Genomic DNA, 27,679 nt, shown 5'->3' on the forward strand with positions numbered 1-27,679 from the left:
AGAGTGCTCCGTTGTGATTGAGAGGCCATCCTTTTGCCATATTTAGAAGTGTTTGATAATTTTTCTTAATGTTATGCAATCTATTAAAATGAACACCCTCCCCAACTTTTTCGTCATTTGGCCACACTCTCTCTTCAACAATGTTACACACATCATTGATACTACTAGGCTGGATGTCAGCCTGTGTTCCCAAACTTCCTAATTCCTGTTTTGACATGTATTTGTTAGACATTTACTGATTGATTTCAGGTTTTCTCAACAGTGGCACTATTGACATTTTGGTCAGCTAATACTTTGGTTGTAGGGGGTTGTAATGTACGCTGCAGGATGTTTAGCAGCATCTCTGGCCTCTACCCCCAAGGTGCCAGGAGCACCTCTTCAGTTGTGACAACCAGAATTGTGTTCTGACATTGCTAGTTCCCCCAGGAAGAGCAGAAACACCTCTGGTTAAAACCAAGGACAGTACCCGCACTGTCTAGTAGAGTTATGATAAATGCTGTTGTTTAAATAATAAGATACTGTTGTGTGTAGAAAACAGATTAACATCCTCCCACCCCATTTTTGCCAATTCTTGAAGGAAGGGTTAAATTAGGCTCCAAAAATAAGAAACCATGCTGAAGTCCAAACCAACAAAGACTTTGAGTATAATTCTGAGGATCTTGAACATTAATCCTTCGCAGTGAGGAGCTTTAGAAAGTATTTGAGTAAGGAGGTGAAGGGTGTGTTTTCAGGCATAGCTTTTATACTGTTAGAAGGCAGTGGAGTGGGACAAGACTGGCAACAGAAAGAAGAGGTTAGTGTTGGTTGTAGTGTTCACATGCAACTAGGTTTGTGAAGGATTGCAAGTGAAGGAAGAGGAAAGAAAGCTTTGAATCTAGGCATCTACGTTTCATAGAAAGGAACTTGGACCAAAGATGGAGTGGAGGAGAGCTGAGAGCTCTGATTCAGACCTGTAAAGTTTGAGGCACTTGTGGGATAGGTAGAAATACCTAGGGGATAGTCTGCAGCCTAACAGTATTAAAGGCTAGAGGTGGACATTTGGAGTTACCATCAGAGAAATAAAAGTTACGGTTGGAACTTGAAAAGCCTATTAGAGTATAATTGAGGGAGAGGACCAAGACAGAACCTCACGGAATATCTACATTTAATGTACAGTAGGAAAAGGCAGCAAAGGTTTTGGGAGGATAGTCAGAAAGATAGGAAGTAAGGACAGCTAGTGGTATCTCAGAAGTGTGGAAGGGCAAGAACTTGTCAAGAAGTTGGTCAACGGTAGATATCGTGCTACCTACCAAGTAAGTAGAGAGCCCAAGTAGGAGAGTACAGAGAAAAGGGCCTTTGGGTTTGGCATTAGTTGTCATTCAGGAAAGTGGTTTCAGCTTGAATGGGGGCAGAATCCAGATTTCAAGGGGTTGACAGGGAAAAGGCTTTAGGCTACTTTTTCAAAAAGTGTGAAGATGAAAAGACCGAGTGGTTGCATGCATAGGCAGTCGGGCTGAGGGAAGTGTTCTGGGGGATCAGGAAGGCTCACGCATGTTTGTAGACAGAGGGGCGGGGTAGGTGGCTAAAGGGGGAGGGATGAATCAAGGTCTGGGAAAATGGCATGGCTTTGAAGCAGAAGCAAGGAGAAGAATTTGTGAAAGGTAGAATTTTTAGATGAAAACAGAGAGGCAGTCAAAGGAATTCATATCTGTTGGCCTCCAGGCTCTGGTAAAATCACATCTTTTACGAAAAATGAGAAAATTGACAGAAATGAGGTTGGGGACCTGAAGACATTATTTGGGTAAGAGTGAAGATAAGTTGCTCAGGAGAGCTGAAAGTTTTGGAAGCTGTAGAATTTCAGAGATTTACAGATGTAATGGGGATGAGGTCTAGGGTAGAGTGTGGCCCCTGGTGTGTCTCCAGAAGTAGACTCAGAGTGAGCATGCAGGGAAGTCCCTGTGGGGCAGTTAAGGTGCTCCTCCTGGGGAAGAACTCGGTCGGCATTTTGGAAATAAGATTGAGGAGAAAGATGGAACAGAAAGCAAATGTTGGAAATGCATTGGAAAAATGACTAAAATGGTTATTTTTATTTTATAGTGATATTATTAATGTAGGTGACCAGATAGAGACATGTTATCTTAACAGGTTAAAATGGACCTGTTACAGATATGTAGGTAATGATATTAAAAGTTTGTTTTATCTAAGGCACTATGGTGCTTCTAATTTATGTACGTTCTGTAGGACTCTTATGTCAAAGTCTAAAAATCATATTAATCCTCCTACTTTCTTTTCTCTTAGAGATAACATATATCACCATTTATGCGAGAGTATCTTAAGTTATAAGAAATCTTTAGAATCCTGAAGTGTGCAGCCAAAGCAGAGAACTACCGGTCCGAACAGTTTTAGAAATCTATCTGTAATGTATTAGGAGCCTCCTTGCCTTTGTAGTTTCTCCCTCCTCCTTGATTTGTGGTGGACTTGAGTATCTTCGGTTATATTTGTGCCAGGGTGCAGTTATGCTCCTGGCAGCTGCCAGAGCGTGTCAGTTCTACACTCATGATAGATGATCTCAAGTTGCTATGTTTTTTAACCATTATGTCTTCCTTATTTTTGCACCTGTGCTGTCAATTATCATTTGCTGTTGCGTGCTCTGCAGGTAGCACCCTATGCTGTTCCTTTTATATTTTCATTCAGCTGCTTCAAACCATGTGCAATCTGGGAAACAATCTGATAAAGTCCCTGAAGTGTGTGCCCATAAATAAGAGGTGGTAGATAGTGAAGAGTGGTGCCAAGAACCCTTTCCCCAGGTCAAACCTGCAGACTCTTGAATAGCCACTTTGATCCTTTCTGGTTTTAGCTATGTTCTGAATGGCAGGGGTTGCCAGGAGCTTCTCTCTGATTCGTAAATTGTTATATAGTTGAGAAGAACTGAATTTGTAGAAAGTAGAATAACAGAAATTCATTTTGCCATATGAAAAGGAAGTTACTGTTGTGTATATTATATGCTCCCCCCCCTTTTTTCTTAAAATCCTGAGTAAAGTAAAACAATATATGAATGCTGCAGGATGGAGGGGAAACAATTTTGACTAACATTCAAATGTTCAGGTACCAAATCCAGCCAAATGCAAATGATGACTACTTAGATCCACAGAATCTTTCTTACCAATACAACTGATGGCCAGACATTTTTGTAACACTGTATGCCTGTACACTTTATTGCTCACTCCTGAACTGGAGTATAGAAATCAATTGTTGCTATTAGTAATTTCCCAAGAGTAAATTGTTAATGAAAAAACTGAATCTGAATCTCAAGGGATAATTACTCATTCCTCTTAGGGGACACACAAAAAGGAGTTTTGGGTATGTGAAGCTATAACAAGCTCCTAGCACAGCTCTTCCTCAAATCTATGCAGTTAATCTTGCATTAATAGTTTTGGTTACTTGGGGGTAATGTCAGACAGCTGTGCTTGTATTGGGCACTTCTCTGCCAGTCTTCCTAGTGCTTACACAATAGGAGCTCTCCTGAGGCCCTCTGTAATCTTGTCATACAGCATCACAGCATGTTATGCATCCACTTTTAAACTTTTTTATTAAAATTAGGAAGTAGGGAATGTAATAAAATAATATATGCACATGGTTAAAACAAATCAAGTACTAGAGTTTTTATTACGAATAGCAGTCCCTTTGCTTCTACCAAACACCCTAGCTTCCTGAAGGTAACTACTTCGCATTGTTTTTAGCTGTTTGTTCTGATGTTTACGTAAATAATTATAAATAATATACTGCTATTTCTTATCAATATTAGGCATTATGCACTTTCTTTACGATAAATGATGAGGCAAAAACTAGGCCCATTTTCTCAATTGCTATGGTCTGGATATTTGTGTCTCCTCAAAATTAATGAATGTTGAAATCCTCATGCCCAATGTGATGGTATTAGGAGAATGGGGCCTTTGGGGGTGATTAGGTCATGAGGACAGAACCCCCATGGATGAGATTAATACCCTTAGAAGAGAGGCTTGAGAGAGCTCCATTGCCCCTTCCACCACGTGAGGACACAACAAGAAGTCCGCAGTCTGGAAGAGGGCCCTCACCCGACCGTGCTGTCGCTCTGATTTTGGACTTCGAGCCTCCAGAGCTGAAAGAAATATCTGTTGTTTATAAGCCACTCAGTATGGCATTTTGTTACAGTAGCCCAAACAGACTAAGACACCAACATAGTTTTTTGTTTGGTTGGTTTTTGGTTTTTTTAGTTAAAGCAAGAAACAGGTTTATATAATTATGACATATAAATACTAGTTGTTGCAAGGCCAAGTACTTTAGTATATTACATTATGTTCTCTTTCTGGTATAGCTTTTAATTTTTCCTGGGATTTTTATCTGCCCTCTTCTTACCTACTTATGAAATTTGCTTTAAACATCCCTAATATTTTACAAATATTGTTTTCATCTTAAGATATAAATATTCCTTTATATCTTAACTATTCTTTAAGCCTCTTTTTCTGGGAGAACACCCCTGGAGTCCTCTTCCCTCCTCCAGTCAGCTGGTTGCTCAGCTTATCTGCTGCATGGCTAAAATCTGTGGACTTCTATTTGCCACTCTTGGATGGAATTTAGTAATTACTTTATCTCTCATGTTTTTGGTGGCCTTCATCTTAAAATAGTTTCTCAAGAAAAGAATCCATGGGAGTAATTTTCTCAGCCTTTGGCATGCTAGAAATGTCTTTATTCTGCTTTATATTTGGTATGTAATGTGGATGTTATAGAATTATAGATTGAAGATCATTTTCCCTTAGCATTTTGAATGCATTGCTACCCTGTTTTCCCTGACTATCCAGACTTGCTACTGAGAATTTGACATTCTGATTATCATTCCTTTATGTGTGCCCTATTCCCACCCCGCCCACAGGATTTTTCTCTAGTGGGCCTTTAAAAAGTAATCATGCTTGGATATTCTGTGGACCCTTTCAAGGTGGGATCTGGGTGCACTGGCTCCCAAACAAGATTTAATGTAACTTTTTTCACTAATGCATGGGGTCTTATGCATTTTAGTTCCAGGAAATGATTTGTGTTATTTCTTAAGTGCCATTCTGTCTTTTTGGAATGCCAGTTATTTGGACTTAGGATATCCTAGATGGATGTTTAAAGTTTCTTTTCTTTCATTTCTTTCTTTTTCTGATACTTTTGGAGGGATTTCTTCCACTTTGTCTTTTGGTTCTTCTATTGACTCTGTTTTGGCCATCATGTTCATAATTTGCTAGTGCTCTTATTCTAATTATTTTTTTCTTAGCATTTTGATATCTGTTTTATGAATTCATTATCATCTTATATCTGTTTGAAAGCAGTAATTAAAATTTTGTTTAAGTTTTCTTTTCTACCCTGCATTACCTACTTTCCTCCAGTTTTTCTCTATTTTGCGTTCTGCTTTATTGGTTTCTGTCTTCATATTTGCCAGACTTTCTTCTGACATGGTTTTTTTTTTTAATGTTTCATACTAAATCTGAAAAGCCAGTTGGAAACCTTGTGTCTGGGCAGGATCTGTTGATAAGTGGCCTTTACCTTGGATCAATTAGAGAATTAGCCGTTGTTTGAGAGGATTTTTTTTTTTTGGAAGTCTGTTATCTGGAGAAGAAAGCTCTTCTTTCCAGGCTGGCTCACTGTTGCTGGCATTCCACTGAGTGGATGTAATCCACTTTTTCTTATCCAGTGGCTGCATAGTAGTCAGCAGTATTTGACTCCTGTGAATTCAACCATACACTTACTTAAGCTAAACAGGCAGCATCATTTACATATTAGCAGGCAGCAGGGAGCAGCTCCAGTTCTGAGTAAGATGGACTCTACCCTGCCAGTCCTGTGAATATAGTGATAAAACCTGGACAGAATGCATGGAACAGGTATTTAAGGACTCTGAAAAGTAAACAGTAGCAGGCGGATTGGGAAAGAAAACCAGAATTCACAGTACCACCAAACCAGTGGTGAGTTTACCATTTTTTCCATTGTTATCTCTCAGCCTGAACTCAATACAGCCTAATCTGGAAGTGGAAATGGGCACTAGGGCACAAAAGGAGCACCTGGAGAAGCCCTCTAGTTTAACTCAAGGGGCAGAAAATGGAGCATGTAATACTGTGCAAAAATCCGTTTTTGTTTTTCTTCATTCCATTGCACACCAGTTTCCAAACAGTCCTATGATGGTGGCAGTGGGAGCTTGCCTCACTGGACTCAAAATTCTGAAGGAGGAGAACCTTCCTCTCTGATTGGTGGGGTTGTGGTTCCAGGAGGATGGGGCCAGTCTCATTGCTTTCTCTCCCTCTCTGTCCTTTGGATGGACCAGGCACAGTTGCAGAAATGTAAGGCAAAGTGGGGTAACCAAAGCCCCATCTTTCTGACTGGAGGACTGAAAAGAAGAGCGCAGGGAATCAGAAAACACTAGAAAGATGGCAGAGAGGGAGGAGCTCAGGAAAATGACTCCATAAAAGTTGTGTGTGATCTCCTAGGTTCATCCCCAAGCTACACACATGCATGGATCTACTCCTTATCAGCAAAACAAAGACTTTTGAGAACAATAGAAAAACCACCATCCAGGTCCCAGATTGGCCACTGGGTATCGCACATGTGGGACAGATACAAATAGCACTGCAGAGGCTTTAAAAACTGAACTGATATTGGAACCACAGCTCACAGAAGACTGGGTACAGCTTGCAACCTGAATCTAACTAGGTCAATTACCTGCTAGAACAGAAATGTTGACATTCATCATGGGTTTAAACAAGACACAGAACTCATAATATTCAAAATGGATACAATACAAAATTACTTGACATATGAAGAACGAGGAAAATACCAAATCTCATGAGAAAAAACAGTGGACACCAGTGCCAGGATGACACAGGTGTTGGAATTATTTAACAAAGAATTTAAGACATGTATTATAAAAATGCTCCAACAAGCAATCACAAGTACTCTTAAAGCTAATAGTAAAAGAGAAAGTTTCAGCAAAGAAATAGAAGACATAAAGAAGAACCAAATGGAAAGGTTAGAACTGAAAACTACAGTAACCTAAATAACACCTCTCTGGATGAACTCAGTTTTTATTTTTTTAAAGATTAATTAATTAATTTTTGGCTGCGTGAGGTCTTAGTTGCAGCACACAGGATCTTTCATTGCAGCGTGAGGGCTCTTCGTTGTGGCACACGGGCTTCTCTCTAGTTGTGGAGTGCAGGTTTTCTCTTCTCTAGTTGTGGCGTGCAGGCTCTAGAGTGTGTGGGCTCTGTATTTGTGGTGCGTGGGCTCTGTAGTTTGCAACATGCAGGCTCTCTAGTTAAGGCGTGCGAGCTTAGTAGTTGTGGCGCGAGGGCTTAGTTGCCCTGTGGCACGTGGGATCTTAGTTCCCTGACGAGGGCTCGAACCCGAATCCGCTGCACTGGAAGGCAGATTGTTTACCACTGGACCACCAGGGAAGTCCCTGAACTCAGTTTTTAAATGGAGATGACGGAGTAGTCAGTGAACTTGAATATAGAACAATGGAAGTTATCTAATCTGAACAAGGTGAGTAGAGGAGAAAGTGTGGTGCTAAACAAAATATTTGGAGAAATAATAGCTGAAGACTTCCCAAGTTTGGCAGAAGATGTAAACATAATGATTCAAGAAACTGTGAACTCAAGCATAATAAACTCAAAGAATTCCACACCAAGCATGTCATAACCACACTGCTGAAAACTGAAGACACATTAAAAATCATGAAAGTATCAAGACAAAAACACAGTTCAGGGAACAGCAACTACAGTGAGTACAGATTTCTCATCAGAAACCATGGAGACCAGAGAAGTGACACAATATTATTTAAGTGGTGAAAGAAAAGGACTTTTAACCAAGAATTTTCTGTCAAGTGAAATGAAAGTGAAATAAAGCATGATAAAGCATTCTCGGTTGAAGAAAACACTAAAATCATTGCCAGTAGCCTGCTGGAAAAGAATTGCTGAAGGAAGTTCTTCAGACAGAAATGATATACTATATCTGGGTAAATACAATAGATTACTTTCTCCTGTTGAGTTCTTTAAAGTGAGTTAATGGTTGAAAGTAAAATTTATGACATCATCTGATAGGATTTCAAATGTATGTACCTGGAATTGATGAGATAGCTGTAACATACGAGAGCAGGGAGGGTAGAGACTGAGGGTAAAGGAACCCATATGATGGTGGTGTTCTAAAATTTATACCCACAGGAGTTTAAATTATGGAGGTGACTGAGTGATGGCACGGAGAAGTCAATGCCATTGAAAGAAGAGTTTGATTACTTAACATTTCCCAAGACAAGAGGGCATGCCTCACCTTGCAGGGCCATCAGGTTTTTGGCAGGAGGCAGAAGCAGGAGTAAGGGGAAAGGCATAGCAGGGTAAACAGTTTAGGACTGGCTAGTTTGGATAATCCCTGCCAGCTTTGGGGCATAGGGGATGCCCTTAGTTGTTTGGTACCTGGTCCTGGCTTGATACAGGACTTGATTTGTGAATTAGATAAGGAGAAGGGGTGGGGGCACAGCACTGTACTCGAAAGGCATGCTGTAAGCAGGCTGGCCACAACTCCTAGGAATTAGCTAGCTGAGCGGGTGAGTCTCTCCCCAGGTCTGAAAGGCCTCCCAAGATGTCAAAGCATCATAAGATATAGAAAATAAAAAACACGAATAGTATGGGTGGTAAGGTTTATACATTCCTATTGAAGTGATAGACTACTGATTTTAAGTGGACTGTGAAAATTAAATATGTAATTGATCGCATGACTACTTTAAAAACTACATAAAGAGATACAGTAAAAAATGCAATAAATTACATTGTAATACTAAAAAATGTTTGCATAATGCACAAGAAGGCCAGATAGGGAAAAAAAGGAATTAAAAATAGGGAACAGGCAGAAAACAAACAAATGGTAGGCTTAAATCCAAACTTACTGATACTTTCATTGAAATTAAACAGTCTAAACACACCAATTTAAAAGAGATTATCAGAATGGATTTAAAAAACAACCAAACTGTGTGTTGTCTTCAAGAGACTTATTTCAAATATAATGATACAGGTAAGTTAAAATTAAAAGGAGGGGAAAATATACTGTGTAAACATTAACCAAAAGGAAGCTTGGAGTGGCAATATTACTGTCAGACAAAATAGCCTTCAGAGCAAAGAGAGGGTCAATTTACTGAAAAGACATAACATTGCTAAATGTGTATATTCCTAATAATAGAGCTGCAAAATAGTTAAAACAAAAACTGGTAGAACTGAAAGGAGAAATTGACATACCTACAGTAATAGTTGGAGGCTTCAACATGTTTCTCTCAACAGTTGATAGAACCATGAGACAGAAAATCCGCAAGGATATAAGAGAACTCAACACCGCCAACCAACCAGGTTCTAATTGATGTTTATAGAACACTCTGCCCAGCAACAGCAGAATACACATTCTTTTCAATGCCCACGGAATGTATATCATGATAGATTATAACCTGGGCATAAAACGAATCTCAACAAATTCAAAAGAACTGAAATCATATAGAGTGTGTTCTCTGACCACAAAGGAATCAAACTAGAAATCAGTAACAGAAAGATAACAAGAAAATATCCAAATACTTGGAAACTCAACAACAGACCTCTGAATATTAGATAATTTGAAGAGAAATTTTAAAATACATTGAGCTGAAGGAAAATGAAAATAATATATATTAAAATTTGTGAGATGTAGCTAAAGCAGTGATGAAAGAGAAATATTTTTAAATTTAAAAAATATATTTATTTATTTATTTTTGGCTGCATTGGGTCTTCGTTGCTGCGCATGGGCTTTTCTCTAGTTGCGGTGAGCAGGGGCTACTTTTCGTTTTGGTGCGTGGGCTTCTTATTGCGGTGGCTTCTCTTTGTTGCGGAGCACGGGCTCTAGGCACATGGGCTTCAGTAGTTGTGGCACACGGGCTCAGTGGTTGTGGCTTGCGGGCTCTAAAGCGCAGGCTCAGTAGTTGTGGCGAACGGGCTAAGTTGCTCCGTGGCATGTGGGATCTTCCCGGACCAGGGATTGAACCCCTGTCCCCTGCATTGGCAGGTGGATTCCTAACCACTGTGCCACCAGGGAAGTCCCCTGAAATAGAAATTTATAACACATATTACATTAAAAAAGAAGAAAAGTCTCAAATCAATAATCTAAGCTTTCACCTCTAGGAACTAGAAAAAGATGAGTAAAATAAACTCAAAGTAAGCAAGGGGAAGGAAATAAAGAGCAGAGGTCAGTGAGGTTGAAAATACAGAAATAATAAACTCGATGAAACAACAAGCTTGTTCTTTAGGAAAAAAAGTCAGTGAAATTGACAAACTTCAGTAACACTGAAGAAGACATAAATTACTAATAATCAGGATATCAGCTACAGACCCTGCAGACATCAAAAAGATAAGGAAATCCTACAACTTTACACACGTAAATTTGACAACTTAGATGAAATTAGCCAATTCCTCAAAAAGTGGAGACTACCATAACTTACCCAATATGAAATAGATAATTTGAATAAGACCTACAGCTGTTAGGGAAATTGAATTAATAATTTTAAAATTCTCAAATCACAGCAAGATCCTTTTTGACTCACCTCCTAGAGAAATTGAAATAAAAACAAAAATAAACAAATGGGACCTAACGAAACTTAAAAGCTTTTGCACAGCAAAGGAAACCATAAACAAGACAAAAAGGCAACCCTCAGAGTGGGAGAAAATGTTTGCAAACGAAGCAACTGACAAAGGATTAATCTCCAAAATATACAAGCAGCTCATGCACCTCAATATCAAAAAAACAAACAACTCAATCCAAAAATGGGCGGAAGACCTAAATAGACATTTCTTCAAAGAAGACATACAGATGGCCAATAAACACATGAAAGGATGCTCAGCATCACTAATCATTAGAGAAAGGCAAATCAAAACTACAATGAGGTATCATCTCACACCGGTCAGAATGGCCATCATCAAAAAATCTACAAACAATAAATGCTGGAGAGGGTAATGTAGATTGATACAGCCACTTTGGAGAACAGTATGGAGGTTCCTTAAAACAGTAAAAATAGAACTACCATATGACCCAGCAGTGCCACTACTGGGCATATACCCTAAGAAAACCATAATTCAAAAAGAGTCGTGTACCACAATGATCATTGCAGCACTATTTAGAATAGCCAGGACATGGAAGCAACCTAAGTGTCCATTGACAGATGAATAGATAAAGAAGATGTGGCACATATATACAATGGAATATTACTCAGCCATAAAAAGAAATGAAATTGAGTTATTTGTAGTGAGGTGGATGGACCGAGCGACTGTCATACAGAGTGAAGTAAGTCAGAAAGAGAACAACAAATACTGTATGCTAACACATATATATGGAATCTTTTTAAAAAAATGGTTCTGAAGAACCTAGGGGCAGGATAGGAATAAAGACGCAGATGCAGGGAATGGACTTGAGGACACGGGGGAGGAGGAAGGGTAAGCTGGGACAAAGTGAGAGGGTAGCTTTGAGATATATACACTACCAAATGTAAAATAGATGGCTAGTGGGAAGCAGCCTCATAGCACAGGGAGATCAACTCAATGTTTTGTGACCACCTAGATGGCGGTGGGGGATAGGGAGGGTGGGAGGGAGACGCAAGAGGGAAGGGATATGGGGATATATGTATACATATAGCTGGTTCACTTTGTTATACAGCAGAAACTAACACAACATTGTAAAGCAGTTATACTCCAATAAAGATGTTAAAAAAAATAAAATAAAATTCTCATAAAAGGGACTTCCCTGGTCATCCAGTGGTTAAGACTTTGCGCTCCCAATGCAGGGGGCCCGGGTTCGATCCCTGGTCGGGGAAACTAGATTCCGCATGCTGCAATGAAGCTCCTGCGTGCGACAATAAAGACCCTATGTGCTGCAACTGAGACTCGGCACAGCCAAATAAATAAATACTAAAAAAAAAAATTCTCATGAAAGAAATTGCTGAGCCAAGCTGTTTCACTGGAGAAGTCTACAAAGTGTTTAAAAGAGTTAACACCAATTCTGCACAATCTCTTCTAGAAAATACAAGGGCAGAGAACACTCCTATACTCATTCGTAATCAGTATTTTCCCGATGCTAAAACCAGACAAGGCAGTACAACATATAGCAAATAGAATCCATCAATGTATAAAAAAATTATACATCATGACCAAGCTGTGATTATTCCAGGGATAGAAGGCTGGTTAAATATTGAAAAATCAGTTAATGTAATCTATCACACGAACAGGCTGAAGAAGTGAAATCATAACATGATTACATCAGTTGATTTAGTAAGGCATTTAACAAGTTTCAACACTCATGTTTCATGTTCATGCTCCTAGAAAAGTAGGAATATAGGGTAACTTCCTTAATTTGATGAAGAATATCTACAAAAAGTTTAACTTAATGGTGAAAGATTGAATGTTTTCTCCAAAGACTGAACGAAAGCAAGAATGTCAGCTCTCACCACTGCTTTTCAGCACAGTGCTGGAAGTTCTACCAGTACAATAAGGCAAGAAAGTAAAAGGCATATAGATCAGAAAAAAAAACAAAAGGAAATGACATAATTGTCTGCATAGAAAATCCCAGGGTATCTAGAAGAAAAAAATCCTAGAATTAGAAATATGATCAGCAGGGTCACAGGATATATGACCAATATACAAAAATCAATTGTATTTCTATTTATTAGCAATGAACACATAGGAACCAAAATTAAAATGCAGTGCCATGTTCAGTTGCTCAAAAAAATGAAATACTTGGGCGTAAACCTCATAAAACGTGTATAGGACTCAAAACTATAAAACAGTGATGAAAGAAAGCAAAGATCTGGAGAACTGGAGAGACATACCATGTTCATGCATCAGAAGAGTCAGCAGATGTCACTTGTCCTCAAATCAATGTGCAAGTTTAACATAATTGCTAAATAAGATTATGCTAAAATTTGATTTGGAAAGGCAAAGAAACTAGAATAGCTAAAAATAATTTTTAAAAGAAGAATAAAGTGGGAGCAGTCATTGTCCAATTTTAAGACATTAGATAATTATAATAGTCAAGACTGGTATTGGTGAAGGGATAAATTCATAAGTTGATGGGACAGAATAGGAAACCCAGATATAGACCCACACAAGTTTGGCCAACTGATTTTTGACAAACAGGCAAAAGCAATTCAATAGAGAAAAGATAGTCTTTTCAGGAAATGATGCTAGAGCAACTAGATATCCATAAGCAAAAAATGAACCTCGAACAAAGCCTCACATTTGATAACAAAAATGAACTCAAAATGGATTATAGATTTAAATGTAAAACTTTTAGATGCTAACACACGAGAAATCTTTGGGACCTAAGTCTTGATGAAGAAAAAACCAATAAATGGGCTTCCTTAAAATCAAAAACTTTTTCTGTCACAAAAGAGGATGAAAAGACAAACTATAGATAAGGGGAAAATATTTGCAAGCCACTTACTTGACAAAGGATTCATTCATACCACCAAGCCCATAGATATTCCACGTTTATCCAAAAGAACATAAGAGAGTAAAGAATTCATGACTGAACATTATTATAGTGCGTGGGTTGAGCTTTTCCCCTTGATGTTTTCCTTGTATTTCTGGTGTTCCATCTCCTTGTAGGAATCTTGTAGTTCGTGTGTAAACAAGGAATATGTACACATTTGTATATAAATTCTAGTGGAGGACATGTGGCCATTATAAAAGCAAGTGTACATAGTACGTGCAAGTTTGTAAAGCCTCATTGTAACCGGTTGCACAGGTTGAACTTTTTAAAATAGCACCATTTTGGATAACGCCATTCTGATTTTAGTGTAAAGTATAGATCAGATATCGCCAGGCTCATTTCTTACAGATGTCTGTCCAGAAAGCTCTCACTGATAATTTGAAGTAACAGTGTTTATTATTTAGTAAGCACGTGTGAGACACTATTGTCAGAACTTTACATTTATTATTTCTTTGAATTTCCTCAAAACACCTGAGATTGCACTATCCTCTCTTTCACTGTTGCAGAAACTGGGCTCAGAAGGGTTAGGTAACTTGAGCAAGGTCACCAGTTGCATGGCTGGAATTTGAGCCTAGGAACTGGCTCCAGTGCCCAGGTTATTAACAAGTATGCTCCATTGTTTGTGTGAGTGCTTTTTGCACGTTTACTTGATTCACACTTCAGCCTCCAGTGGCAACCTAATTGCTTAAGAACCCAGTTCCCTTTTTTACCTGGTTCAGGCCTCTTTCAATATCAAATTTCACTGGAAACCGTAGCTTTATATCTGAGAAAGGCAGTACTATTCAGCATTCTGTGGTTCTTTATATTTAGATCTACATTTAAATAGTCTGGTCTTTCTTGGAAAACAGATGTAAAAGTATATAGGGTATATACATTGTTCCAGCCAGCTAGAAGAATATTTTTGTTAAACTGATCTTGTTATTAAATGCCTTCAAAAAAATCAGTCTGTTTCATCTGGAAACAATAGTAGCAAAACAAAAGTCAAGGTTTGTTCTGGAGTAAATCATTTGATTTGATTATCTTCTCTCTTAATTATGTCATAGTAGTAATAAATGACTAGTAACAAGCAAAGATGTTTATTCTTTATAGACATAAATAAATCCAGTCTTGTCATTGTCCACTGTGCAGCTGGGCAAACTCCTAAGATCACATTGCAAGATACACTATTGAAAATGTTATACATACCTACCTTTTAGACTTAGATGCAAAGTTTTCAGTTCCCTGAAAACAATTAAGTGACTTATATCTGTTATTTTAAATATTTCAGTTAAAACGTGGTATTTTTTCCAAGGATGTTAGCATGCTTTTGACTTTTGTGCAGCTTGATATTGGTAATTTCATGTGTAACATAGTAATGTGCTGTAAGGAGCTTTTGTAAGTTGATCTAATTTCTTATTTTCTCTTTACAGGAATATATTAAAGGAATCTGTGAACCCGAACTAGAAGAAAGAGAATGTTACCCCAAGGCCATGCACTGCATTTTTGTTGGGGCACAGAGCCTGTTTCTGAAGAGCTTGATTCAGGACACCTGTGCCGATCTCTGCATTCTCGACATCGGTCTTCTTGGCATCAGAGGAAGTGCCGAAGCTGTGGTCATGGCTAGGAGTCACATTCAGCAGTTTGTAAAGCTCTTTGAGAATAATGAGAACCTACCCAACAGCCAAAAAGAATCAGAGGTAAAAAGGGAATTTAAACAATTTGTTGAAGCTCGTGCAGACAGTTACACAATGGACTTGTTGATTTTACCCACTTCCTTGAAAAAAGAACTTTTGGCACTCACCCAAGGTGAGGAGAATCTATTTGAAACAGGAGATGATGATGTAATTGAAATTAGAGATTCTAAACAAACAGAGTTTACACAGAATGCTCCCACAGGGCTGAATATTTCCAGAGATGAAATTGTTTTTCAGGAAGAGGCAAGAAATAAAGCTGGGACTCCTGTTTCTGAGCTTACAAAACAAATGGACACAGTCTTTTCTAGTTCACAGGATGTACTTTTTGTTCCAATAAATGGTGTAACGCCAGATGAAGAGGCGCTTTCCAAAGACAGAGTGTGTCACAAAAGGAGGTTTTCTGATTCTGAAGAAAGGCATACTAAGAAACAGTTTTCTTTGGAAAATGTTCAAGAGGGAGAGCTTTTACATGATGGTAAGACATTAGCTGGAAGTGTAATCATTGACCTATCTGATTCTTCTACTGATGCCGAAAATTTAAGTCCAGATGTAAAAGACACTACTGAGGAAATGGAATACAACATCCTTGTAAACTTTTTTAAAACCATGGGCTATTCCCAAGAAATTGTAGAAAAGGTCATTAGGGAGTATGGGCCATCTACTGAACCATTATTACTCTTGGAGGAAATTGAAAAGGAAAATAAAAGATTCCAAGAAGACAGAGAATTTCCACCTGGTACTGTGTATCCAGAGACCAAGAGAACCAAAAATAAAGGTGTTTGTAGCAGCATAAATGAGTTTACAGCAGATTCCACTCCAAAGAAAACACAGACTCACACACAGCAAAATATGGTAGAAAAGTTTTCTCAGTCACCATTCAAAGTAGAATTGAAACCATGTACCTCAAATTGCAAAATTAATACTTTCAGAACAGTGCCAATAGAACAGAAACAAGAAATCTGGAGTTCAAATCAGAACTACATTTGTAATATGGACCTTGAAACTGATGGCCTTTTACCCTCTCTAGCCCCTTCAAGTCCCAAAGAAATTGTCAATTTTGTTTCAAGAGGAGCTTCAGGTCACCAGCCCAGAATTCCAGTTTTTCCTGAAAATGGTGTGCAGCAGCAAGCAGAACCCTTGCTTCCAAATAATATGAAGTCTGCCTGTGAAAACCGCTCGAGGTGTTGTGCCTCTCCTCAGTCTAAGCCAAATTGTCCACCCCTTTCTCCACCAATGCCGCTGCCCCAACTGTTACCTTCAGTTACTGATGCAAGGTTGGCAGGACCTTCTGAGCACATCGATTCCTCAGTTACTGGGGTTCAAAGATTTCGAGATACTCTGAAAGTGCCCTACAGGCTGGAATTAAAAAATGAACCAGGGAGGACGGATTTGAAGCACATTGTTATAGATGGGAGCAATGTTGCAATTACGTAAGTCCACTCTCTTCAAATTATCGTTTTCAGTAGGCCTCTTAGCCATGTCTCAGAATTGCATGTGTTTGTAGGAACTATCTTGTGTGTCTGTGTAGTTGACCTATAGCCTTACCTGACAAAAAGAAAGAAGAAAACAGCTGATTGGGAAAGTTTTGTTATTCCACCCTCTGGCATCGTATAAACTCTTTCTTCACTCTGCTGAACCTGTATTTCTGAGAGCAAGGAATGATAGAAAACTTGCCTTTTCACATTGCGTTTCCCAGTGATAAGCAGTAAAGAGACTTTTAAATCCTTAGGTTCTTAATGCCATGAACACCATTAGGTTTTGAATACGAGGATGAAGCTTAAGACAAAAAAGAGATTTTTTCTTTTTATGTACAGCATGCCAGGTCTTTAGCCATGTATGTGCAGGGATAATAGGTGTGATGTACTTCTGTTATACTTTTGTTGATAGAGTGATAGCAATTTCCTTTCTAAGGAAATTCTTCAGTTTGGGCTTCTTTATGGGCCTCTGCTCCTACTAAAAGTTTGTATATTTGTTTTTAGTAAAAGGAGTTAAATGATCGTTTCCATTTAGCCTGTCTTGGAACCCTCTTAGGATTCTGATTTTATACTTCCAGTGTGGGATTGGATTTGTTCTCTAAGGGGCGGTTTGATATAGTGACTAAGGAGAGTTTGGGGGTCAGAGAGTCTCCACCTCACTGTGGACCAGCTGTTTGACATCAGGCAGGTTTCGGCCTCCTGAGTTTCACTTGCTACAGCCTTTTGCCCCATCCTAAAGGACATCTTTATCACGCCATTTCAACAACTGCTAGGTAGTCTCCCTCCGGTTTTCAAAACCAGTTACTCCACTGATTTTGAAGAAGTCTTCAAGGTGTAGCATTTAAGTAGCTGCAGTTCAAGAAATGGGGCATGGAAGGTTGGCAGGACCTTCTGACATGGAATGAAGTTGTTGAAATACAATTGGCCCTTTAACGATGGACATTGGACATGGAATGAAGTCGTTGAAATACAACTGGCCCTTTAACGATGTGAGGTTAGGGGGCACCGACCCTCTGCCCAGGCAAAATAACTTTACCATTCGGCCCTCCATAAAGCTGTTCTGAGTCCTCGGATCATACAGTACTGTAGTATTTACTACTGGAAAAAATAATCCACGTTTAAGTGGACCTTGAAGTTCAGACCTTGTGTTGTTCAAGGTTCAGCTGTACTTTTCTGAATTGCTGAATGTTTATGTGATCTCTTTCCTAGGAGTTCTAAAAGATCAGTTAATCCCCTGATTTTTCAGGAATACTTGATAAAATTGAAAAATAAAGTGAATTTTATTATTAAAATACACATTTATTATGTATTCGTTATTTTTTGTTTTGTTGATTTTTTTTTTGTTAGAATTTTCAAAGAAATTCACAAGAAGATAATAGGATAAATTCCATGTTGGTTTCATTTGGGATTCGCATGTGCCCATCACATACATGGCCCATCTTGTTTCATCATTTCAAACATTGTTTCACCTATACCCCCACCTGCTGCCTTTCACCCATTTTGAAGGAATTCTCAGATATTTCATTTCCATCTATAAATATTTTAGTATCTATTTTTTAAAATGCAGGGATTCTTTTGATTTTTATTTTTTTGAATGGTGCTGTACTTTGCTGTCAAAAAAAGAAGAAAATGCCAGCATTTCATATGTTAAAGTTTGAATATAGGCAGTAAAAATGTGTAATATACTTGTCTTCATTTCCAAATAATACTGTTTATTGTCATTTCACTTTGTTTTTTGGCAGTTCTTTTGGGGGAAACCCAGCAAATGACCCACAGCTGCATAGCATTATCTAAGTAAAAATGTAAAGTGCAATTTCAATCGCTCACAGTCCAAGCCCCACAGTAGTTCCTCCTTGTTACAATTTCTTGAGCCAAATGATGATATAAAATTTAGGTCACGATTATGAGTAATATTAATCCTTTCTCATTTTTCTGTGTATGGAGAGATTTCCCAAATTGGTGTTCAAAGACTAAGAAATGCAAATTAAGGTAGAATGAGCAGTGATAATGACACTTTTAAAAAAACCTTTTTGTGGTAACTAGTATATTTCTCAAAGGGGTCACTATTGGAATTTAGAGTGGCACTGGCTATCCAGGACAGGGTGTTTTGCATATCTAGTCCCTCCTACTTTGCCCGTACTGCCCCCGGCCATTGTGACACCCCAAAACAGTGTCACATATTTCCTAACACCCTTCAGTACAGTACTGTTTCTTTTGAAAACCGCTGAATTAGTGCACTAAGGGAAACCATAAGCTGATTATTTGAGAGACGATTTCCATTTTCTTTGAATTCACAGGTGTCTCAAAAGCAACTCTTTTACAAAGGATGTATTATCCTAAGAAGACAGACTTATACTTAATTTGATGTAGATTGATCTGAAAACATCAGTAATTAAAATTAACTCTTATTCTGGGAAGAAACTCTTTAATGGGTACAGGGTTTTATTTTGGAGTGATGGAAATGTGTTGGAATAAGATATAAATGGTGGTTGCACAATATTGTGAATGTACTAAATGCCACTGAATTGTTCACTTTAAAATGATTATTTTATGTTATGTGAATTTCACCTTAATTTTTTTAAGTCAGAAAAAATTATGATTCTAAATCAACTGTTTCAATATTATATGTGAATTATAGACTATAACTTCCATAAAAGAAGCGATGCGTGTCTGTTCTGTTCCCTGAACTACCCCCAAGGTCCATGGTGCCTGGCACATAGTAGCCAATTAGTGACGATGGCTTGAATGAATCAATGAATTAAAGACTAAGAAAGATTAGGACTGTTTAAATGATTTTTCACCACCCATTTATATTGCTATTCCAACTGCTATTCTACTAATCAATTTGGATTACATTTGAACAAATATTTGGAGTCTTTTTTTTAAATAAATTTATTTATTTTATTTTTATTTATTTTTGACTGCATTGGGTCTTTGTTGCTGCGCCCAGGCTTTCTCTAGTTGCGGCGAGCCGGGGCTAGTCTTAGTTGCATTGCGCTGGCTTCTCATCGCGGTGGCTTCTCTTGTTATGGAGCATGGGTTCCAGGCGCACGGGCTTCAGTAGTTGCAGCATGTGGGCTCAGTAGTTGTGGCTTGCGGGCTCTAGAGTGCAGGCTCAGTAGTTGTGGTGCATGGGCTTAGTTGCTCCGCGGCATGTGGGATCTTCCTGAATCAGGCCTCGAACCCGTGTCCCCTACATTGGCAGGCAGATTCTTATCCACTGCGCCACCAGGGAAGCCCCCAAATATTTGGAATCTTAAAACAAACACTTGTTATGTGTCAGGTGCTCAACTTTATCTTTTAAAATATCATCTTCACACCAGTTTTGTGAAGTAAAAATTAATCTGTAATGTATATAATATGATATGGCCTAAAAATCTTGTCCAAGATTATGCAGATATGAGATTTGGGCCCATGATATTACTCTTCAGAGCCATCACACACCCTGCCTCTTCCCACAGAAGCTGAGGTTGAACTTTTAGGCCTTGGCAACATTGGGATACCTAAGTCTTGAGTTGCTCAGGCACTGCTGAGTAAACCTCGCTAATTTGACCCAGCTAGTTGAGGAAGTAGTTAAAAAGGAAATTTGAGTTCTTAAGCAATAGGTTTGAACCCCACCTTAGAGCCATTCAGGCCCACCCATCCCTGGGTTTCTGCAAAGCCTTGTTTATTTGTCTGTCCAGTGTGGTGTCTGCAGTTTATAACACACCGTGAGAAATTCCAAAATACCCTACTTAATGCTGCTGATTATGCATATCTCTACTTGGTTTTTCCCATTTGTCACCACGAGTGAGTCAAACGATGAGTAAATGGAAATTGTTTGTGTGTGGCTAGGCATCACCATGGAGGCCAGATAACACTTGGTCTCTGTCAGTTTGAAACTTCAGCATAAGAGCACCTGACTTATCTGTGTAGATAATTTTCCATGTAGATGAGGTTTGTCCCTTCACTTGCCTCTACATTTTAACCATTTTTCATGCTAGTCTTTCTATATCAGGGTTCCATGGCTATTTTTATTAAGTGGAAGCTATAGAAAGGGATTATTCTTTCCTGGGTAACTCAAAAGTTTTCTCACTCTTTTCCCACACTGCCCTGTCTTGGTTCTGTGATGGCCATGAGTGTATATCAGGTATTTATCACCCACCTCCTCTCTGCTTTGGGCCCTCTTTCTAGTTGACTGTCTGCTACAATATGGAAAGCAACCAGATATTATAAGTTGTTCCCAAGTTTATGGAAACAGGAGTTTAAATCTCCCTTGAGAGCCTGCACATCTGGCTTCTCAGGCTTAATATCTGTTAATTCTATGTTTGGATCTGCGAACCCCAGAGCTTTGGCCTTCACACACGCAGAGAGGTGTTATTGTATGTATACCCTTTGTCTCTGAGTCCGAAAAGACCACTGGTCTGAGTTTACCTGTCAGCAAGTTGCTCTGGTTTGATTGCAGGGAGGCTAGGAGACAGCACATTTTTTGCCTGGTCAGGGTGTGAGAGTAAAAGTAGGCAAGGTCAAGGACACTTCGTATTATTTTAAGGTCAGTAATTTGGCTCCACTTGATTTTGTTTCTGTTGTTTTATGGATGAGTCCATTTGTTCTCTACCAGAATTTTGAACTGCTATTTATTCCTAAAACAGCGCTAGAGATTTTTCAGGGTATTAAAAATGATTTGATCTTATCACTGAGGATAACTAACCCTTTGGAAATTTGTTTTAGTGCTAATCATTCTAGAAACTCCACTTTCCCCCTCTAAGCTTGTGAGGGGTCCAGGGCAGCAGAATTTTATCTACTGTCATTTCCCTCCTTTTCCTTAGTGACCCAAGGTAATGGACTGGGAACTTTATTTCCACCCAGTTTCTACTGTTTCCATCAACAGAAGCATTTAAGGAAAGGAGGAGAAAAAGAGTTCATACACATTTGTGTCTGATGAATAAACTAAGAAGGCACTTTATAAGCTTTTTTAGTGCATTTATTTCAAGGGTAAGACCCCCTGTACAAAAACTACCCCCCCCCCCGCCCCAGTAATAAATGTCATATTGCTACATTCTTGCCATATTTAAATGCTTTTTTGTAAATAAACCACTGCTAAGTTATTTCATCAAGAATGGGTTTGTTTACTTGCATACGTTTTCTGGGGTATAGCTGATGCCTGTGCAGTCTCTTATTTATGGTTCACTGAGAAGAGAGTGGGCTTTAGCCTCTAAAAGGAGGCATTTCTGAGCCACTCTTCTGGACTTTAGATGTTTCTTACAGGTCCAGCCCATTCCTGCTCCATGAGAATGTAGATTTAGTTGGGGACAGTACCGCTGGGGGGGTAGTTGAAAGGGCACTGGCCCAGGAGTGAGGAAATGTCAGTCTAATCCCAGCTCATCCACCCTCTGACAGTGCAAGCTGGGCAAGTGGCTCTGTCTCTCAAGAGGTGTTTCGTTCTTTTTATCTCTAATGTGACTTTAAATGCATTCCTAAGTTCTGTGGTTCTGGTGCACAGTACAAGATAGCAAGTCAGAGAAAAGAAGAGGGATGGTTGAGGGCCTGTGTCTAGAGACAGCTTCATAGAAGAAGAGTGACTGGCCTTGGGTCCTGAGGGCATTCGGGGAGGAGGTTTAAGAGATAAGAAAAAGCTCAGAATCCAGGAAGAGTCAAATGGCAAGACCACCTGGGCCAAAATCCAGAGTGTGATGACGGATGGTGGTGGAAGCAGAAGGTATGCTTTGGCCAGATCCCATCTGACTAGTCAGGTGTGGAGGCGCCCTCGAAGCCAGGCACTGGATTTGTGTAGAAGAATGATGCTGTAGAAGGCCCTGAGCAGAATCAGAGACTGCATGGCTGCATTTCAGGGTCAGTCTGACTGGAGTCAGTGCAGGTGGGTTAGAATTAGCAGAGCCTGGGGGTGACTTGGGACACTTTGTGCCTGAGGAGGCAGAGCTCCAAATGAAGGAAGTACCTGCCAAGTGGTTTTAAGATGTGAGAAGACAGGACTGAAGATGCAGAATTTACTGTCATTGCCTCATAGGCGATCATTGAAGCAGTGAGGACAGATTATGCTAATCTCAACTGTAATATCACAGGGATTTCTCCCTTTTTCTAATACTCATGAGTAGACAAATGGATTACTACCTGCAAAATTTCAAACTTTTAAAAACACTTTTTAAATAAAACCTTTACTTTTACTTAACTGCTGGAGAATAAATTTTAAATATTTTTCTTCTTTTCTTTTGAAATTTGTTACCAGGTTTTGGGGTGGGGAACAGCTTTTAATCCTCTATACCAGGGGTTACAAGTTAGGGGCCAAATCTGGCCACCACCTGTTTTTATAAACATGGAATTTAGCTACACCCCTTTACTTACGGTTGACAGTTCAACCGTGGCGCAGCAGACAGTGCCTGGCCTTTTGCAGAAAAAGTGTACTCAATCATGTTCAGTACTGTCCCGTGTTTATTTTCTGCCTGCTTTCTGCTTCGTTCAACAAAATCACAGCCATGGCCCCCAGGTAGTTTCATTTGAGCCTTGCCCTCAACTTGTTTCCTGGAAGCTGTAAACTGAGTCACTTTCACAGTTCTTCAGAAAAGGGGATGCAGCCCTCCTGGAGCCACAGGCATTCGCGAAGCCTTTGGAAGTTGTGGTGGTGAGGACTGTGTCATGGAATAGTTCTGATCACAGCTGCTTCTGCTTCAGCAACAAATTCCTTCATAAAATTCATAGAACATTCTTAGAGGCCCGTGGACTAGGTCTCTTTATCTGAAAACAAAAATAAAAGGTGTCATAAGGGCTTCCCTGGTGGTGCAGTGGTTGAGAGTCCGCCTGCCGATGCAGGGGACACGGGTTCGTGCCCCGGTCCAGGAAGATCCCACATGCCGCGGAGCGGCTGGGCCCGTGAGCCATGGCCACTGAGCCTGTGCGTCTGGAGCCTGTGTTTTTTACTGCAGAAAAAAAAAAAAAGGTGTAATAAACAAGTATTGCCCTAAAGCTAAAACTGCCTTCTACCACAAAAGGGCACTCAATTAAATCAGCTGAATAAAATACAACAGAAATCACAGAGCTGTTAAGAATCCTACCTCCTATCATGGGTCCTCTCTTGGCTTTGCAGAGCAGCAGACTATTAAAGGAAATTATTAAATTAAATAATTAATTATTAAAGTTATCATGGTGAAACTTAACATACTTTAAACATGCTTTAAACTGAAATAAATTTTACTTTTTCTCATATAGCCATGGTCTGAAAAAGTTCTTTTCTTGTCGTGGAATTGCGATTGCGGTTGAATATTTTTGGAAGCTTGGCAACAGAAACATCACTGTATTTGTTCCGCAGTGGAGAACAAGGCGTGATCCTAATGTCACAGGTGAGGCAAACTGATTTTTCCAGATTACTAATTAGGTATTTGATGAGTTGGCTTGTAATTGCAACACACACTACTTAGAATAGAGTCATGTGCAGCAACTTTAAAAACAAAACTGTAAATTCTTTGCACCCAGTAAAAAAAAATCAGTTGAAGAGTATTACAGCATAAGAAATACTTGGGGGAAGGATGGAAAGTTAAATAGCTGTTTACATAGAAAGTTATATTAGACTTCATTATATATCACAAAAATTTTCTTTGACTTTCTAAAAAGTTGATTAAATATGTCTTTCTAGTAGCCTGGGTTTCTTACTCTTTAAACAGTATTTTTGAAAATGGCCATTTGATAAATTTGGAACCCTCAAAGAGAATGCCTTTTTAACAGCCTGTTTAATAGCTTAATATGAGTCATTTATGTTAATTGTATGGTACTGCGTGGCTGACCTGCAGGCCACACACAAAAGATTTGAACTTACTATAAATCCTTAAATATTCCAGAGAAGCTTGATGTTTTTTGTTTCTTGGGTCGTAATAGGAAAACCAGTGAAAGGGCTATGCCAGGCAGCTTAACACATCAGATTACCTGGAAATAAAAGGTAGATTGGGAGGAGGAAGCGTGAGAACAGGACTCACCCAACACATTTACAGCAGGAAGTAAAACTTAGTCACTGTTGAGGTGGAAATGGTAAAACCACATTTCCCAAGTATCCCAATTTGCCTCACTCAGGGGAATGTATTGGTCCTAACAGAAGGTACTTGAGAAATGAGGCAGATCCACTCATTTCAGTTATTTTTGCAGTAAGATCCCTGTAAGAGTCTTGTAAGCCTTATGTGCTATGCATTTCTAGAATCATAAAGACACCATGTTTGGGCACTTCAGCTTAAGTCAGTGGTGAGTACCATTGTAGGGAATGTAGGTGTGGGGATCTTAGATTCTGAGCTTTTAGCTTCATTTTTGCCCATTACTCGTTTGTGGCTTTGGCCCTCCTTTATCTTCTGTCACAACCCACTCCCATGAAAATCAGTAAATATTTGTACAGATAACAGAGAGAGATTAGATAGGATGCCAACCAGAGGGAGATTTGACAAACTCTTGGAATAGAGACCAAGCCTGCCTTTCCTGGGATCGGGACAGAGCAGTTAGTCTGCTTCTACTGCCATCACTCTTCCTGTTCCCACCCCTGCCCTCCCTCCCAGGGACTCTTGCCCTTACTCTCTTTGTCCTCTACTGCTTGTAATGTGGCTGTGAAAAAGTTCTTAATGGTAAGATCCATTAAATATAAGTTTATGGTTTACTCTTCTTAATTTAAGAAGCAAATGAGTTGAACAGTTTTAAGTTGAAAAAATAGCTAAAGTCAGTTTTTATGTTATATGTGTCTTAGTATATGTCTTGCTTGATTTTTTTTTTTCCCTTCCGTCCCAGTAAGTTAGTAACATTGAGTCTTCTTGAGTCAATAGAAAAAGGGTTTCCCACAACTCTTCAGGTGAAACATTTGGGAGTGCTTTCATTTATTTAAATATCTGGGAAGATAGCCTTTTTCTGAATGTGTATTCAACTTATTCCATGAACAGAACAGCACTTCTTAACCCAGCTCCAGGAGCTCGGAATATTATCTTTAACTCCTGCACGGATGGTCTTTGGAGAAAGAATTGCTTCTCATGATGACAGGTATGAAAGGCTGGTTTCCTATCTAAAGTGGGTGTGGGGTGGTGAGGGGCCAACCACCTCCTCCACCGGACGGTGGACACGCTTGGCTCGGGTTTGAGAATTTTAACATTTATGGTCATTAAGGTTATACATTCAGTGGTCTTTGCTGTACGGTTTAGGAGATTACCAAAGAAGCTGCTGAGTTAGAATTTTTAATAAAACATGACTGAGAATCTGTAAGTAAAAGTAGATATTGAGTTTGTAGTCTTTTTGATACTTCTTAAAAGTAATGTTTGTCTTGTCCTAGTGTGGCAGCCTCAAGAGTGGTTTTCAAACATTCCTCTGTCTCCTGCTGGTTATACTTGGCCAGTGACTTAGTCTGTCATTGTGATGCCTGAGCCCTCAGTATTTCTTCCACATCATAGAACATGGTCTCAGCTGCCCCTCATGTTATAGGAATAAGCTGCATTTCTTAGGTTGTTACATTGCTCAGAGAACAGGTGCTGAGATGACAAGTGTCTGGGAACCTAAACAGTGGCTGCCTGTTCTTTCTTCTCCTGCCCTCACCCTCTTTCTTTCTCTCTGGCCTCTAGCACTTAAGCCCCCTAGTGGTTTAGCCTCAGCGTTCTACCACAGTGCTCCCCCACATTGAAGACAGTGCTTAGCTTGTAACCCAAGGTAGTGAGTGATGGTCAGATGGGTGAGAGCTGAAAAGAGGGGCGTAGCAAGGGAAGGGGACTTGGGGTGACAGCGGACATTCAGCAGAACGTCCAAAGGGCCTTCTCACTGACAGCCCCTTACCCTTCACCAGGCTGGTATGAGAGACCAGATCTGATGGGGAGAGTCAGGGGTGGCATGAAGAAGAGTGTGGGAGGGAGCACCTTTGGGCCGGGGCGTAGGTGAGAAGGTACTGGGAGAGTGGGATGGAGGGCCCACCTTTGCTCCAGCTCTAAGATACTGGGTAGGGACCGTGGAGTGCTCAGGTGAAAAGGCAGGTTGGACCTCCAGGCTCGTGAAGATCCTTCAGATGCTCTAACGCTGCAGCTTCACTCTCACACCAGCAGAAATTGAATGCATACGCAAGTGTGTAGGCTAGGCCTTTGCTTAATTTATATGGCTCTCTGGGTTTTTAGCAGATGTGAATATGAGTCCTGATTCACAGTACATGCACGGAAGCCCTTACTACCTATTTTTGTTAATAGGTCTGGGCAGATACTACCACTTACAGTTCATGCCAGTTAGAAATAATTTAAGATACTTATTAATAAATCCAAAATGCTAAATCATATTTACTTACCAAGATTTCCTAAGATTTCTGAAACTAATGAGGCTTGTTTTTTAATCTTCTTTTAAGTACTCACTACTATTAATAAAAGCAGTTGTTTGCACCTTTAATTCTAGTAGTAATTCTCTTACTTTATTGTTTCATTATCTTTGTCTACATTGCCTCAGGCAAATGCGGTTATCCTGATTAGGAGATAAAACTCATATTATCCTCACAAATCTCTCATTAAAAGGGCTTGAACATGAATAATCTCCAACAATGAAATAGAATTCTCCTTAATATTTAATTCTTAAACTTTTTGATTACCATGTATCTTTTCATAATTTGCATTTGAGTGGATCTATAACTTGGACTAAACTGAATGGCAGTTCTGGACATCTCTTCTTAAGTCAGAGCAGAAAATGTGAATTTAGGCATTAAAAAAAACATTGCGAGGCCAACTGTGTCAAGCAGCTACTCTTAGAACCAGAGCACCGTAGCTTATCAACTAAAACCCTAATAGTGATTTCACAGGCTTGTCAACCCTTATTCATTCTCTGCTCTAGTCCTCATGCATTATCTTATTACCACCCTTTATTGATAATACAACTTCTCTAGAAAGATGTATAAATTATGGTTGAGATTATTTTGAAAAAGAGTTAGATTGTATGAAAACCAGATCTTCATTTATAATTATTCTAGTAATTTCAGATGTTCAGTATTTCAGATTGATCTTCAGTTGACAAGGGCTTAACTTTCTG

General features: G+C 39.3%; 1 protein-coding gene across 1 annotated transcript in view; it reads left to right on the plus strand.

Annotated features, from left to right (window-relative positions):
* The window catches only part of N4BP1 (NEDD4 binding protein 1), a 45,118-nt gene that overhangs the window by 10,302 nt on the left and 7,137 nt on the right, over positions 1-27,679 (plus strand). Inside the window, exons 2-4 of the mRNA XM_082863316.1 lie at positions 14,937-16,630; positions 23,879-24,009; positions 25,579-25,675. Of these exons, the coding sequence (XP_082719442.1) occupies positions 14,937-16,630; positions 23,879-24,009; positions 25,579-25,675 (1,922 nt within the window). The remainder of the gene's footprint in view (positions 1-14,936; positions 16,631-23,878; positions 24,010-25,578; positions 25,676-27,679) is intronic.

The sequence above is a fragment of the Leucopleurus acutus genome (genome assembly GCF_964270905.1).
Source record: "Leucopleurus acutus genome assembly, chromosome: 20".
In the NCBI taxonomy this organism is placed as follows: Eukaryota; Metazoa; Chordata; class Mammalia; order Artiodactyla; family Delphinidae; genus Leucopleurus; species Leucopleurus acutus.